The sequence below is a fragment of the Mastacembelus armatus genome, chromosome 6, assembly GCF_900324485.2.
Source record: "Mastacembelus armatus chromosome 6, fMasArm1.2, whole genome shotgun sequence".
NCBI classification, from domain to species: domain Eukaryota; kingdom Metazoa; phylum Chordata; class Actinopteri; order Synbranchiformes; family Mastacembelidae; genus Mastacembelus; species Mastacembelus armatus.
Genome location: NC_046638.1, coordinates 4,289,350 through 4,306,087, shown reverse-complemented (window position 1 = coordinate 4,306,087; position 16,738 = coordinate 4,289,350). Strand labels below are relative to the sequence as shown.

Below are 16,738 nucleotides of genomic sequence, written 5' to 3'. Positions count from 1 at the left end.
CTGAATTTCATTAGAAAAGACATTATCCTGATGCAGAATCGTTATATTATGGTTTACACTGGGAATTACTTAACCCTGTCTGTTGAAATATGCTGCTCAGTTTGTATGTTTTCACCCCTGCAGCTTTCTCATCTTTTATTTTTTTTATAATTATTCCAGTGTGCAAGTCTGTTCGTTCCCTGTACTTCTTTAACTTGACATCAGTTGATTTCTAATCAGCAGTGGGTTTTTCTGACATGGCTCTTTTTGTCTTTTCAGAGCGTATGTGGAGAAGTATCTGCTGGAGAAATCACGTCTGGTCTACCAGGAACACAATGAGAGGTGAGTGGAGACGTGTTTAAGCAAACACAAAGCCAGTCGGACACTAGACTGACCGCAGAGTTTGTGAATTATAAAGTGGTTATCAGAAAACTTTACCAAATTGTGATCTTGGGTGATGAAATTTACAAAAATAATGAAGCTTAAGTAACTCTAGTTTGATGTGGTGCAGCCTTAAATAATCCACATCAGAAACTGGAAACATCCCTGCTTGTGTGAAAGATAATATTTCAAATCCATATCTCTGCACTCATGTTCTTTATCTAAGAAACTTAATATTGAAGTAGCTTTCATTTCCTCTGCAAGCTAAGGATGTATCGGGTGTGCATTTGATATAGCCCTCTGCCCCGTGCTCAGTCAAGAGTTAGGTCATATATGCAAACAGGTCATGATTGTGTTTTAATAAACTGCTTAATTATACTTTAGGATTCTTCTGAAACATGAGAGAATGTACAGATTTCCACACATACTGTACACATTAGTCTCCACCTGCACCCACATTCCTAAAATCATTTTTCTCCTTTCCGTCTGCCCCATCAGCTCTGTGCCTGTAAGGCTCACCTCTCCCAGGTGATAGTAGAATTCATAAAAACACCTGTCCCACCAGCAGAAAGGCTTTTTGAAGGAAGAAAGAAAAAAACACTATAAAACCCTCCAGTGGTCATCTAATCCCTCTAACCCTAATTGGCCCAGGCTTTCTATTTCATCCTGATGACAGGCCCTGGCAGCCATACTGATGGGTGGAAACTAAAGACAGGACCTCACAAATGGCCCAGACCTGAAGCAGAGAGGTGGTAGTGGAGCCGGCAGACCGATGATAAAGTACAAGCTATCTTAAATCTTACATTTTCAATCTGGTTCCAGGGCAGGTTACCTCTGTTTGAGCTCAGTGTAGGAGCAAAAAATACTAGGGAAGGAAGTAGCAGAGCTTTCAAGATGTGCTGTCTGACTGTTCATACATTTGAAAACTTCCCAGGTCATTAAGAGTCACGGCTGTTGTAAGGAAAAATGTTAAAATTAACTCAAAGTTTTGGGGAATTTGTCGATTCACTGTCTTCCCAAGAATTAGATGAAATGATTCAGTCTCATGGCTGCATGATGCCAGCAGTTGTTCACCAAGTTAGCTTAGCTTAGAACAAAGAGTGTAAAGGAGGTGGAGTAAAGGGAAATATCTGGTTCTTGCCAAAGACAGAAGATCTGACAGATTTTGTCATAAAACCTGAAACCTAAAAAAAGTTATTGCTCCTGGAAAAGGAATACTCCTACATGCCTACAACACCCAGTATCACCACAACCTGTTTGTTTTACTCTTTAATTAATTAAAGAATTCAGAAGTTTTCTTCACAGTATTTTCAGCAGGTTTTGTCTGTTCAGGAAGATGAACAGCTAATTAAAAGAACTTTGAACTATGGTTTGAAAAAGGAACTAAGAAATCTTGTGACCTGGTTTTTGGGTCCAGTGTGTCAAACGAATGTCAGTCTATAAACTCAACTTTACAAGGCTGACTGAAAAATGCAAGTGCAGAAAAAGTCAGAGCTGCTGACAGCATTCATTCTCACACCACAGTTACTGCATTGTTTTTGAAGGCCACATTACTGCAACTCAACAAATGTATGTTGTAATATTTTAGTTGCTAATGGAAAAGTGCAGTGCATTGTGTAGTTAAATTGCTGATAGTACTGGACCTATGTGGCAACATTACCCCTGTCTTTCCACACCATGTACAGTACATATGACCCATCACAAAGAACCAGACTGTACTTCCCCTGCAATCTTGATTAACCCACAGTATTTTTTTTTTGTCTGTTTGCATGTGACTTTATTTAAGGTTTTTGTTGTATTTGTTTTCTATGGCCCTTTGTGTTACTGTATGTCTCTTCTTCAGCTAAATAATAATTTATTTTTTTTTAATTATTTATATTCTGTGTCCTTAATTTGTTGTTCTGACACATGCACCAAAACAAATGTACTGGCTGGATAACGTCCAGTTATGAAGCTAATAAAACCTGGTGTATTCAGTGGCTTATTAACAATGAAAGTGTTACAAATACTTCATGCCCTGAGTTAAATTGCTCACACTCCAGACTCTAGTAGCATCTCTGTAACTGTACAAGGTTTTAGGTAAAAACATCCTTCCACCCATCTCCCAATTACAGCTGGGGATTCTTTAATATCCTCTTTGGGCTGCCTAACTTTCCACCACTCCATCAAGCACAACGTTTCCCTGTGCAGAAATCTGAAGCTTATTTTCAGGTGTAATAGAAGTACATCTCTGTGCATTGGCCAAAGCCTCAGCCTTTGTCATGGCTAATCACAACTCCCCACCTCCAGCCCACACTGCTGCTTTGTTTGACCTGATATGTGAGCCTGCCGTGTCAAAAGTGTGACTTGGTTGTTACATGTTGTAGGTTTGGGTTATGAAATCTGCTGCAGATAGTTTTCATTTTTTCACTGCACCCTCCTCCTGGTCATGTTAGGTCGTCCACTCGCCAAACTTCAGTTCTTCAGTTCTCCGCTGAGGAAATTTCAAATGATTAACAAAATTAGTATAGGAAAAAATTATTTTGTGCTGTGGAGTCATACACTCTAACTTGTGTTTGTGTGTGTCTGCAGGAACTACCATGTGTTTTACTACTTGTTGGCTGGAGCCAGTGAAGAGGAGAGAAAGTCCTTCCACCTGCTCAAACCTGAGGAATACCACTACCTCAACCAGGTCTGCACAAACACAACTGTATTCAGTGCTATCACACTGTAAATGGTAAAATAGATTCCACACCAGTTTACTGTTTTAATGCCATGCTGTTACATTATCTGTTAAATTCTGAGTATATTTGTGAGGCAATAATGGAATTGAGGATTTGTGGTATTATGACAGACTTTTAGTGTCACAGACAATGGCTATGACTCAAAAATGACACTGGTTGTCCTGTTTCAAAGCAACAACATAAGCCTGATAATACACAATAGGACATAAAATACAAATTAAACAGAAATCCAATAATAAAATAAGGAATAAAGTTTCTAATTCAATCATAAGAGATTGGGGACAAACAATCTAAATGACACAATAAAACACCCAGAGAGCTGCCTAAAATTATAAAAAGACTAACTGTAACTTAATGAGACCAGTAACATGAAGATTAGAAAACAACCCAGAACAACAGCAGCCAGAAGAGACAGCAGGTTCTGCAGCAGAGGTTCAGTTTTTTTTCAGCACAGTACCAACCCAGAATTGTCTGTAGCATCAAATATGAATTTATGACATGCCAAAGTTTAAAAGAATGTTTAGGATCAAATGCTTTGACAGGTTCAGTTTACACTTTCTTGGTCCAGATATTTTCTGATTCAAGGTTTTATTTTACCAATTAAAATATATTAAATATAAGAGGTTTAATATTCTTTGAAGTCATTGTGGCTGTGGTATCAGTACTGAAACCCATGTATCATATTAGCAGCACCCAGCCCTACTAAAGCCATTTTTATTGAGAGTGCTATCTAGTAGAGACTCATCATTATGTACAGTATGTAAAACATCTGTCATACAGCAAAGATAACATTATATTTCTGTTCAGTCATTAAAGGTCAGAAAGCTTGAGGTGACAGAAAGACAGTAACGTTACAATTGCTTCTCTTGACGTTAATTATCCGCAGTGGTGACATGTCATTTGTCAGCACTTACCAACCAAGTAACATCAGCTAAAAGCTGTTTTGTGTTAACAAAATGATACTGTGACAGTATCAAGCAGAAGAAATTATTTTATTTTATTTTGAAAAAATTTAATGTGAAGGGAATAATGTTAGTTTTGAATCTTACTGTGCTTCAAGTGATAAACACTTCATCATAAATAAAGGAAAAGGCTGAAAAATGATTAAAAGGCGAAGCAAAGGCGTTATGTAGAGATGATGATAGATCACTTCTTCATCTCCCTTTTCTCCCTCTCTCCTTGTTGGATCCCATCGATCATAACCAGTTCACTTCTGAATGTGCTGATGGTGTTGATTGCACCAGTCCAGAATTTTCAACTGTCTCGTGTGCGTGTGTGCGTGTGTGTCTGTGTGTGTCTGTGTGTCTGTGTGTCTGTGTCTGTGTGTGTCTGTGTGTGTCTGTGTGTGTCTGTGTGTGTCTGTGTGTGTGTGTGTGTGTGTGTGTGTGTGTGTGTGTGTGTGAGGTGAGGGGGCAGAAGATTTGTGGGCTTTCATATTCTCTCGTCCTAGAGGAGCACAATCGCGAGGCAACAAAAACAAAGAAGATGAAAAAAATTGTTCATATTTTCTCTTTTTGGCTTCAACAAAAAGTAATAGTTGTTTTTTGTTTTTGTTTTTTTTTTTTTTTTTTTTTTTCCATCCTCTTTTTTATCCCCCACAACAACAAACCTCTGCCTCCTCTGCTACTGGCTGCTTGTTACTATGCAGCTCTGTTTCCATGGAAACAGCAACATTCAGGAGTTAATCTGGCGCTGACTTGCTCTCGTGCAGAGGGCGCCGGCAGTTGCATGTGTGTGGACATGCACATACACACACACACTGTAAATGATGTCACAAGGGAGCAAAATGATTATCCATATTTAGCTCTCTCCCCTCTCGCTGATGGATTTTTCTGTTTCTGCTGTTAAGAAGTGAATCTGAGATAAGTTTATTTACTCAAGTACAGCAGAGTTACTGTAAAAGTTGTAATCCTTCATGCAGTTCTAATCAATGTTTTTATAAGAACAGAGTAAATGACAGTCTGTGTAGCCCATTGTTTACATCTCTAGTCACTGTTCATTTTAAGCTGCACCAAAACACAAAATTCACTTACATTATATATTTTCTAATATTTTCTCACTGTTACAGATTAAACGTCTGTATCAGTAAATAATGAGCTGTAACAGTAAAATATGCATAATATCATATATGATATAGTATGGAACAGTAACGATCATAACCATCTCATATTTTTACTGATATTACTGATACTCTGCTTTTCAAGTTAGCCTTTGAATACAGGACTTATAAAGATGTATTTTTACACAGTTCTTCTCTTACTTGAGTCTGAGTACGACTTCCAGCAGTGCTGTGTCTCTTTTGAGTGTAAGAAATGTGATTGTGTCACCCAAACATTGTATCCAACGCCATCCCTGATTAAGTCACATCATGGATTCAATTAGTGCAGCTCTGGAGACGTGTGTGTCTGGTTCAAGTGTGTGTGAGGTTTGGTAATTTTTTCACAGTCTCTTCAAAGTCTGCATGTTCTTGTGTAATTCCTGCCTGTTTAACCCACTCTGCGTTGCTTCCAGATGACAAAGAAATCACACAAACTTCACTGGGACAATTACTATGAGAGCGAGCTGGTCAGTATCATGTGGATGACAAATTGTTTGTGTACGTCTGTGCTCATGGGTGTGTCATGGCTCTCTGGGTTTTTTGGTGCCTTGGTGTTGTTTGTTCTCTGCTGTCAACACACGCCTGCTTTCACTGAAATGAAGTAAAGCTGGCAGCGACCCATCCTGACTGCAGTTGGTCGTGCTCTATAAAAGCTGCCTGTAAATGTTCAAAGGGATACCCTTAATATAATCATTTTACTGTATTTTCTTATTTCTATCTCTTAAATTTGTTTACAAAAAATGATTGAGAGCGAAATTGTAACTTCTTTCTTTTAAAAGGGATGTAATTAAGACATGTCCTTCTAAATTTACTTTTTTCTAAAAGAACTTGAGCATTTATACTTTTCATGTCTTTTAAAAACCGAAGGGTATGACACTATGCTGATTAGCCAAATGAGATTTAAACGTAAAGGAATCCCTTTAAACTCATCTTTGGCTTTCGGATGCTCACCACCTTTAAAGGGAAGGTTCAGGATTTCACCTTTATTTAGTTATTGGACACGTACGACACAAAGTAAGTGTGACAACTTGACATAGGCAGACACAGTGGACAAAACTGGTTGTTGTCGCGGTGCACAAACATACTTATTTGCAACAGCCTGGTGAATTCAAAGTCAGACAAGTAAGGAAAAGCAGGAAATACTATAAGCACCATAAATCCATAAATGTGGTTTTGAGTCAAAGATAGTTCAAAATGACCACAGTGGAAATGGTCAGAGGCATTGTGGTGGATGAATGCTCATGCAGACAAAGACAGTCTCAGAGAAATGACCTTAAATGAACTCAACTTTTCAGGGTTTAACCTTTCTTTGCCATGCTAGAGGAAAACATCAGGATACCACAATTAATATTTCAGAATTAAGCTTTAATAATCATATGTTCCATACGTCTATTTTGAGTGCAATAACACAGTCTTAATACACATAACAGAAAAGAAAGTCACATTAATATGAAATGTCTGAAAATAAAAATACACTTTCAAACAGAAATTTGCTCTTTAGTGTTCCTGAAACCTCCCTTTAAGTGTGTGGTCCAGTGTGGTGTGTTTGTTTCACTGGTGTGTGTGCCTGCTGCTGTCTTGCCACTCTCCAACCTGAAGTGAGTAATGTTTGGTCAGTGGGATTTGTTTTCTCTGATTAAGGGATTCAGTATCTCCTAATCGAAGATTATGTTCCTTTGACTTTGCCAGGGAACAACCACTTGACATGCGAGTCTGGGAGTATAAATACAAGTCTCCTGTTAGTGTATTTGGCTCTTTGTTTACTGCTGTTTTAAGTGTTTTTTTTTTTTAATCCTGGAAAGGGTTTTTTAGGACACTCATTGTTTTTAGTGTTTAAGTCGTGATTCATATTCATCCAGTTAACAAAAGACATTAGATTGGTATTGATCTTTCTCGTCTTACTCTCACTAACGGAGCAGTTGGGTCTCTTTCTCTCTCCTTCCCCCCCTGCTCTTGTCCTTACATGACCGTCCGCTCTCTCACCGTTTGTTGATACAGTCTCTCTGAAGGGTCAGTCAGTGACTTCAACAGTCTGTGACTCTGTCTAAGGAGATGATGTCACTGTCTTCACATACACAGAAAAGCCTGACAGCTGTCTGAGCATCTGACCAACCCTTTGGCCCTACTTAGCCTCTGACCTGTACCACTGGTCAAAATGTGGAGGGCACGCTGCAGTAAAGAGAGACACCCAACACTTGGAGCAGTGGCCCGATTCCAGACGTAACATCGGGACAGAAGGATAGGAAATAAATAAATGTGAATAAAAACACTCTCAAAAGTATTTAACTAAAGATCCCAAAGACCAAACATTTCCTGGATGTTTGTGTTGGATGCGTGCTGTTGAGTGTTTTGGTTCTAGGCCTCTGTGGCTGTGGGCTTGCATTTTGTGCCTGTTTGGTGTGTCTACGGTTTTTGCTTGTGTGGAATGTCTAGTGATGGGGTGGCATGTTATTTTTGGCACACAATCAACCGGGTGCCTTCGACAGCATAAATCATAATTAAGTCATGGTAAGTAACGGGAACACCTTGACTGAAATGCACATAAGTTTTAACTGGATCCATGAGAGATCTGTTAAAAAGCTCCATGTGCATGTGCAGCTGGGCTCCTGACTTGACTCTGTTCAGTGTAAGCCCGCAGCAGAACTTTTGCAACTGGCATAAAATTAAATCTCATGTTCTGAAGTGAGAAAAGATGCTTTGTTTAAAATAAGTAGGAAGAACTGATTGTTCCTTAATTATCCATTTACTGCATTCAAAAATCCCTCGTTCTTTTATTTTTCTAAGCACCATTACCAGGGTCTGGCTTTTGACCAAAGTATTCTCTCACAACTGGCCAAAGCTGATCTCTTTATTTTCGCAACTTCCTTTAACGTATCACATTGTGCTACTTGGCATTAAGGTCAAATATACCCAACAATTTGAAAACTGGATTTTCCTGGGTCTTGCTGTAGCCCAAGAAGCCTCAAAACCCTTCTACTGCAATTGGAGCCCACTGGAGAAATACGCTGCTTCTTGGCTCTGCGGTTCCTGACAAATTCTAAGCCAAAAGAAAACAACAGAGCAACAGGGGAGTGTTGAATGTTAAAGTGTAGAAAAGGCAGATCCAGAGTGTGGATTATGGGTTCTTGTGTCTCCTGTCACTGGCCGGTCGCTGTGGTATGTGCTAATTACAGCCTGAGAGTGGCTCGCTGCTAAAGCACAGGCATGCTGACCGACCGGAGGGCCCGAGGAGACACACACACACACACACACACACACACACACACACACACGTAGGTAGTCAACTTATACATGAACATCCACTCTCTCACTTAGCATCAGTGTTCACTCAGGCAGTATTTGAATCGTGGCAGCTGTCATTCATGCATAAACTAACTAAACAGTCACTATGTGATGTCTTAGCAGTGTTTCCCCAGAAAAATGGTTCATTTTACTTCTGCTTAGTTTCATTAAATAAACTTAACATTATAACACAGTGTAAGTGTTTTAATGAAATACTGCAAAGCAAACAGACAGTCTGACTGTGTTGTCGACTGATCTGGCTCAGAGACACAACCATGACCATACGTCGTCTCCTGTGATCACTTTAGTTTCTGCATGGTTGATTTTTTTTCTTTTGATTGATGATTGATGAATGATGAATATAAGGCTTGACTTTTACTCAAACACCAGTGACTCATGACTATCATGACTATACATGCACAGTACCATTGAAGACTCACTGCACATTCCCAAAACCGGTGCTAAAAAATGATGCTATAATTAGATTGATATAACAGGTTTGAGCTAACTTGGTCTGTTCAATATTTATTAAAAAGTCCTTTGGGACACTAATGTCTCTCCGGCGTCCTCTCTTCTTTTGCCTCTGTGTTTTCACCTGACACCAGCAGGACTGCTTCACAGTGGAAGGAGAGGATCTGAAACATGACTTTGAGCGGCTGCAGCTGGCTATGGAGATGGTCGGCTTCCTACCTTCCACACGCAAACAGTAAGAATAAAAGTGATGTATTGTATACGCATCATAGAGGTTAAATAAACGCTTACAAACCTCAGCAGCTCAGCATGTGTGTTTCAGGAGTAGCAATGTAAGTGAACTGTCACAAACCAGTCAATACGTAAACACTCCTAGTACTAATGTAAGGAATTTTTAACCCAAAACCGACCTGCAACAAGTATTCAGAGATAAATAATTTGATAAAGGTGAAGCTGCTACTGACTGAGTTAATATGTTACATGATGTGACCTTGTGAAGTGTCTTTGTCAGGAGTCTCTGAGCACAGAAAATGTTTTCATTCATGTGAAACATGTTTGCTTCAACAATGTAAACGTGTTAACAATAAGAGTCTTTTTTCCTCATCAGGATCTTCTCCCTGCTGTCAGCAATTCTCCACCTGGGAAACATCCGCTACAAGAAGAAGACCTACAGGGACGACTCCATCGACATCTGCAACCCAGAGGTCCTGCCCATTGTCTCAGAACTGCTAGAGGTGAGCGGCATGAAACATGGTGCACACTATTAAACTTTAAGTACAAGCCATTAGTACATTTAAATCATGTGTTTTCTGGAAATATGTATGGTTACAAAGATTTTTGTCAAATGTTTTTCCATTTGATCTGAAAATCCAGTTGTGTCTGAGTCAAAAAACACTTTTTGTCTTGCTGCCTTTATGCTGAAATGCAATACTCTAAATACTGTGATGGATAATAAAAATGAGGAATGGGACCAGGGCTTTACCACAGGGCTTGTTTATTCTCCCTAAAGACATTCTTTGTCATTTTGTGTCCTGACGTTACTCCATCACATGTTCACTGGATGTACTTAAAACTCCATGGACTCACTGAACTTTAAAAGAACAAGTAGCATCTACTGCAGCAAATACGTCCTCTCTCTGTTCTGCTTTTTAAATGCTGTGAGAAATCACGATTCCTGTTGCTACTGTTTATCTCCCGTATGTGGGTTTTACAGAAAGGCTTTTATAGAAGGGCTCTCTGTATACAATCACAGCTTGTGGTGACAGAGCAAGTTAAGAGGTACTTCAGGTCCCAAAGAGCTGTCCAACCATCCAGTACTTCCACAAAGTACTGTTTGTGTAGAGGCTATTTTCAGAGTGCTTGTGCTGTTGCGTAGGCACGCTTTCCCACCAGACACGAGTCCTTGTTGTTCTCCTAATATGACCTGCATGGTTAAATCAGATTTCAATCATTCTAGAAACAGATCTCTGATAAATATTCCAATAAGGAGTAACTGTAGGTCTGTTACACATGACTCGCTTGTCAACAGCTTTTTGTTTCTTATTTTTGAAGGTGAAGTGTTTTTGTGAAACGCTTGTTTTTGCAGCTGTAAATCACTTATGAGCACATGGTGGTTGGTCAGTGCTGATTTAATCATGTCTGTGCTGGCACATTACAGTCTAAATTCATCTAATTGAATATTTACAAGCAGATTAGTTTGCACTTCGTCTCTAGATAAGGTTCAAATGACATTCAGCCTCTGATTTCTGCAACTATATTTTGGTCAGACAGTAGAAGTAAAACTGTCTCCAGTATCGATGCATTGCAGTTTATTGTTCCTCCTTTTTTTTATGTAAATATATTTTAACATTGGATTTGTATTACTTCCCCTCTGTTGTTTTTTTTTTGCTGCCACATGAACAAAAAAAGAAAAGCAGTTCTTCTACACACTATACTTTGTACAATACTTGCATAATCATTTATGGAAGTAAAATTGTACTGTCACCGTACTGTCAGTAAATGTTCATTCCATTTCTTGGGCCATGCATATTTTCCTGCCCAACACAGTAGAATCTGGAGGTTTAGACCGTTTTACTGGCCACATGATGTGACATGGAAAAACATTTCCTGGTATGGGTTAACATATCAGACAGACTTCACGAGTTTATGATGTTTTGCTGTGTTTGGGTTCAGTCTCGACACTGAGTGCAGACCACTCACTCACACGCATCAGTGTACAACGTGAGCACGGCTCAGACATCCACATGCTGTTCTGATTTACCTTGGGATCGAGAAAGAGTGTCACTTCTCAGTCCCTGTTACAAACTGCAACGATTAGACGGATGTGCTTGTTGAGTCGCTGACAAAACAATGTCTGAAGTGTGCCGGAGACTTCTGTCAACTGCACAGCAGGGATGTTATGACTGGGGGGGGAGCCTGCCTGGGTGCGCCTTTAACATCCAGACTGGTTTCTTTGACTTTCCAGTTGTCCAGAGTGGCGGTGACGTGAGCTGAGCCACATGTTGGCCACAAACTCACGGGTTGGTGTTTTGAGTTCAAGTTTTTTTGGAGGTCTGTTAGTTGGTGCAGAGGCAACTGCTTCATCCCGAGGGACATTTCAAACATTAACGTCAAGAAGAGGAAACAAGGAAACCAAAATAAAGCTTAATGAAGTCAAACAAAGAAGGAGTCAACAATGAAATTATATTCTGAGGGCATTTTGGCACAGTTCCTGCTGAAACATGTTGCAGCAGGATGAAAGATCAACTAATAGGAAAGCAATTTCATTTTCCTGGTGTTTATGTGGGAGGAATAAAAATGGAGAGGCAGAAAATATGTGATAGTTTTATTAGTTTTTTGAGTTGTCTGTTTAAATTGTGTTTTCCAGACATGACATATATTTGTTCTTGTATTGTTTAAGTTGAGAATTATAGTATTTTTCACACATATTGATAAAAAAGAGGTGAACAAGGCAATAATATTGTAAGATCTTGCCTGTCCTTTCATTTCATCCTTGAAGTGCATTTGAATGTCTTTGAAAATTTGATTTGCTCACTGCCAAGACTTCAGATGGACATATAGACAAGAAAGGCGCCATCAAAAATACTCAGCACTTATGTTTTATTGATGATACGTGACTTATTTTAAGACCGTTTGCATAAGAGAATCTGCTAAAAGGCCTAAATAGGTTATTGAGTTTTGCTAAATGCAGTTATATGTGAGTCATTCGAGACTGGAATTGTTTAAAGGGAAAGCTCAGCCAAAGTGCACACACTGGCTAAATGAGATCTTAATATGCATCAGGAACCAGTTTGTAATGTAAAATGGTTTAACATATTACACAGGATAAGATGTGAACCCCAGCTTTCACTTCTGCTGTGACACTCTAATGTGAAGCACCTCTCAGGGAGAACCGACTGGTACGAGTGTGGATTGATGCGTGAATAGGAATGAAACTCACTGGGACAGGCTGTTTCCCGTGGAGGCGGAACTGGAGGAGGAAGTAGAGCTCGTAAGGCTGATGGACGGCTGACAGACTGGATTGTCTCAGCTGTGGAGTTGAGTGATTCAATCTAAGAAGAAACATTCCTGTACAAACTGGAATCCACTCCAGAGAGATTGGCTTTCTGTGACAACACATCCTACTAAAACCTGAACTTCTTGTTATTCTAATACTAAATATCTTCCAAGGTCACAGACATTTTAGTTGAAAATTTTAGTTTTGTGTTTACTTGGGTAGTTTTCCTTGCAGAGCTGCAGTGCAGACACCCATCGCTTTCACTGGGTGTGCATTGAGAAGGATCTGTAAACAGGAGGAATAAGCAAAGCAAAATCTGTTTCCGTGTTCATCTGATTAACTATAAGACAGACTCGAAACACCGGGAGCCTGTGCTTTACTGATTCTTTGGAACGAGCACGTGTGTCCGAATCATACTGAGCTAACTGTTAAAGTCATTATGTATAGCTCAATGCACAGTTGCCACTGCAGTAGAGTTTAAGATGTTTGTATGAAGGATTGTTTTGATGCTGAGCAGTTTTTAACACTAAGAGAAACACTGGCTGAAGTTGTTCGGGTTTGTGTTCAGATGTGATTGGTGTATTCAGTGGAGGCTGCTGTCATATAGATCCATCAGTACTGGTGTGGTGCTCGCTTGGTCAAATATAGAAACCACATCGATCAGAGTTAAAGGTTTGCTGACATAGAATCAGACTTGAGGTGTTTGTGCACCAGCAGAAAAAAATTTCTTGTTGACTTCAGAACAGAATTACTGTGTGCTTATGCACCAATACTTATAAGATTGTGTGTATTATGGTATTAGAGCTGCGATCACTGGCAGAGCAGAAAGCCTGTTACCAAGCGACTAATACAGGAAAATGTATCGGATAAAGACCAATCACAAGGCTGCAGAATTGGCTTTGCTCTTAGTGGAGGGATTACCAGGCAGTGTGAAATGAACTCTGATCATTCTAACCCACCAGCTACTCACACACACACACACACACACAACACACACACAACACACACACACACACACACACACACTGCCCTTCTCCTGTCAAAGACTTTACAAAGGAGGCAGTTAACAAAAATAGATCCATAATGGTATTAACAACAACATTAACACCCTTTTGTATATGAAGTCATCATGCAATCACACAAAGACATGCTCTCTCTTGTATTCACACACAGAAACACATGGTCGCTGCAGCAGCTGTTCAGCCCACTTCCATAATCCCTGTAGATGGAGTTGATGTGTGTGGTGACATCTGCTTCTTGTGGCGTGGCCCCATCATCAATGGTTTGACTGGAGCCAAGTTTAGAGTCTGTGTGAACTCGCAGGCAGGGTCACATAGTATTGTCATGTGTGTGTGAGTGTGCGCAGAGAGCAGTGTTTATGTGCTCAGTGAGTCCTGAGACCTGCTAATCTTGTCCAGCTATGTTAGTTAGAAGCAGCAGAGATATTATCAGATCAGGCTTAAGTAGAAGAAAGGATCAGGTACGGATGGTTGATTCAGTGTAATGTCACAATGCGTGTAATTTTATATCACTCTCGTATTGTGATATGTTGTGTTATAGTACATTTATAGTACAACTCAATCAATAAACAAAGGCGCGGCTGTTTATCTTATTGTTGGTGAGTTAATTATCATAATGACATCAAATTCATGTTAATGCAAAAAATTTGTAAATCCAGCATTGTACATATTAGATGTTACTTTGCATATTGTCTGGCAAAGTATTTAGTATTTTAGTTCAGAACTTAAAATGTAAAGCACAATACTAGTAACGTTATTCTTACTATCAAAATGCTCCGTTGGTCAGAAGGTGGAGTGAGAACGCAAAGGTCCCTTTACTAGACATATTGAGTACAACTCAGCCTCTGAAAACTGTGTCCACTGTCATCAGCTTCGTCCAGTCTGAGCAAATTCACTGATAGTCAAACTCGCATTAACTCAAATTGGACCAAGAAGCTGAAAATAAAAACTATAAATTTCAATAAACCTGGGGGTATGGAAGGCAGGAGGAGTATAGTGAGTTGCATTATGGGAAAAGTAGGATTCAGTGTTTATTCTTGTTAGGGACTAAAAGGATATTTAAGCCTCTGTGGCTTCAGTTTGGACCTTCTTTTTATTTGTCTCAAGAGGTCAGTATTATATTGCTTTAATAATAAAGAAATGAAAAGCTTCTTTTTATTCCCTCCTATACATTCATAGTGTAATAGCTCTATTTCTCTTTTGTGTGTCTTTGTCTGCAGACTCCTGATCTTTCCCTTGTTGTTTTCCTCCAGGTAAAAGAGGAGATGCTGCTTGAAGCACTGACGACCAGGAAGACTGTGACTGTTGGAGAGAAGCTCATCGTGCCCTATAAACTTGCAGAGGTGAGCTCCTTAGTAACTGCACTGTCCACATGCTTCACCACATCAAGATGTGACACCTGCCCACCTGAATCCAAACACTGTCTGACCTTCTACAACTGATGACATGTTGCTGGTGTCTTGTGAAGATGTGGCTTGAGTGAACTCCAGTCAGACGAATGAGATTCTGTGTTTGTGTATGCATTGCTTTGGAGCTTGTTTGGGGATTTTGTTGTGGCACTCCCATAGCCCCCACCACTTCTGTCTAAGACTCTTTTGATGGGGGACTCTTCCTCTGCAACTTCCTGTTTCCTGTAGAGCCAAGCACTATGGCTCTCTGGACTCCGGCTCTATAAAATTGACCTCCAGGATGTTGACCTAGATAGACTCCTCTGATCATAGTGAATATTAATATTCAGTGGTTTTCATTTATCTCTCCATCCCTGAAGTCTTTGATGGCTCTGTGCACAATTTGGTCCTGGTCTCTGCTTGTGGCTGCAGGGTCTATTTTGTCTGAGGAAGGAAATGCTACACACAGATTGTCTGTTACTCCACCGAGCCCCACCTCCCATCTGATGTACGGGTTAGTTTTGCCCAACAATGGTTGCTCCCATTCTCTCCCTCACACCCACCATCCCTCCAGTCATGTGGTGCTGTTTTAGGAATGTGCAACCTCCACTGGAATATACAGTACAGAGGCCAGAAACCAGATCCAGAGTCTCTCTGTTTGTCTGTCTCTTTCCCTCTCTTTCTTCTTGAGTCACATATGTTTCAAACACATAAATTCCAGTTTTCTAGGCTAGCTGTGTAGCAGATGCAGTGTGATCAAAAAACTAATCCTGGAAAAGGACTGTTGCTACGATAAACCCAGTCCTGCAGCTGTAATGTCATGGACGTTCCCTTCTGTCCTCCCTAAGCAGGCCTTATCTTGAAAGGAGCGAGAGTTAAAGGGATCTACCAGGACCTGGAGAGTGTCAGGCAAAGACCTCTGAGTCTCTGAAAGCTGTATGACCGTGCCAGGAGTAGAGTATTTTGTTGAGGTTTTGACAAGCAGTAGAGCTATGGATCAGTGTTTTCATGTATGGGCTTTGTTCTGTACAAATACAAGAAAATGCAGGAGTCCACTGATTTAAGACCATTCCACTGATGCTAACGATAACACATTAGCAATGAGCTGAAGATGACTGTTATTAAGTAAATGTAAATCTAAGACAGTGTAGGAGTTAAAATATTTGTGTGTGTGTGTGTGTGTGTGTGTGTGTGTGTGTGTGTGTGTGTGTGTGTGTGTGTGTGTGTGTGTGTGTGTGTGTGTGTGTGTGTAAATATATGTATATATTTAAACAATGAGAAATGCACCAAACACATTTGTTAAACTTTAAGGGTAGATGTTCGAGAACATACAACACACACACAATAGTAACGAAAGTGAAGCCCTGCTCGACGTGACCAAAGGCCGTGGGAGCGGGTTGAGGCCACCTGTGGAATCCATAACACGCCTGTTTTTATACAAAGGAAATGTGGAAAAAAGAACTTGGCAAATGTTGCTGGTTCTTCTCAGAAATAACTTTTTTCCTACTTGGATGAGAAAGGTTGAAAAAGTCCCATCCACCCACAGTCAAGATGGGGAGATTGGAGCGAGCCGTCTGACCTGTTGAACCTCAGTGTGAGGTTGGCAGTTTATGAATTTGAGTCCTGTTTGAGTCACGTGGAATACTTTTATGAATTGCATGGATTTGGTTCCAATGTAATAATGAGAGTAAAAGTATTTCTGTGCTTGGCAGGTCAGAATCTGGTGAGTGTGAGTGTGTATTGTCTTTGACTCCTACCTGAGTACAGTATTTTTAGCTAAATTAAATTAAAATGCAGTGTTTTAATTTTCAATCCAATCTTTGATGCTTTTCAAACCTCCATTAATTTGTCTCTATGTTCTGGTTCTTACAGGTTTAGTCAGTCAAGTCAGAAAGTTTCAC

The 16,738-nt window shown here is 39.9% G+C and overlaps 1 protein-coding gene across 14 annotated transcripts in view; it reads left to right on the top strand.

Annotated features, from left to right (window-relative positions):
* LOC113132512 (unconventional myosin-IXAa-like) overlaps positions 1-16,738 on the top strand; it is a 118,927-nt gene that overhangs the window by 59,753 nt on the left and 42,436 nt on the right. For 9 of the 14 annotated variants that reach the window (XM_026310649.1, XM_026310648.1, XM_026310640.1 and 6 more), the window contains exons 4-9: positions 259-321; positions 2,932-3,031; positions 5,595-5,648; positions 9,069-9,169; positions 9,542-9,668; positions 14,703-14,792. In XM_026310649.1, the coding sequence (XP_026166434.1) occupies positions 259-321; positions 2,932-3,031; positions 5,595-5,648; positions 9,069-9,169; positions 9,542-9,668; positions 14,703-14,792 (535 nt within the window). The remainder of the gene's footprint in view (positions 1-258; positions 322-2,931; positions 3,032-5,594; positions 5,649-9,068; positions 9,170-9,541; positions 9,669-14,702; positions 14,793-16,738) is intronic. The other 5 variants (XM_026310642.1, XM_026310651.1, XM_026310639.1 and 2 more) reach the window with 3 other exon arrangements.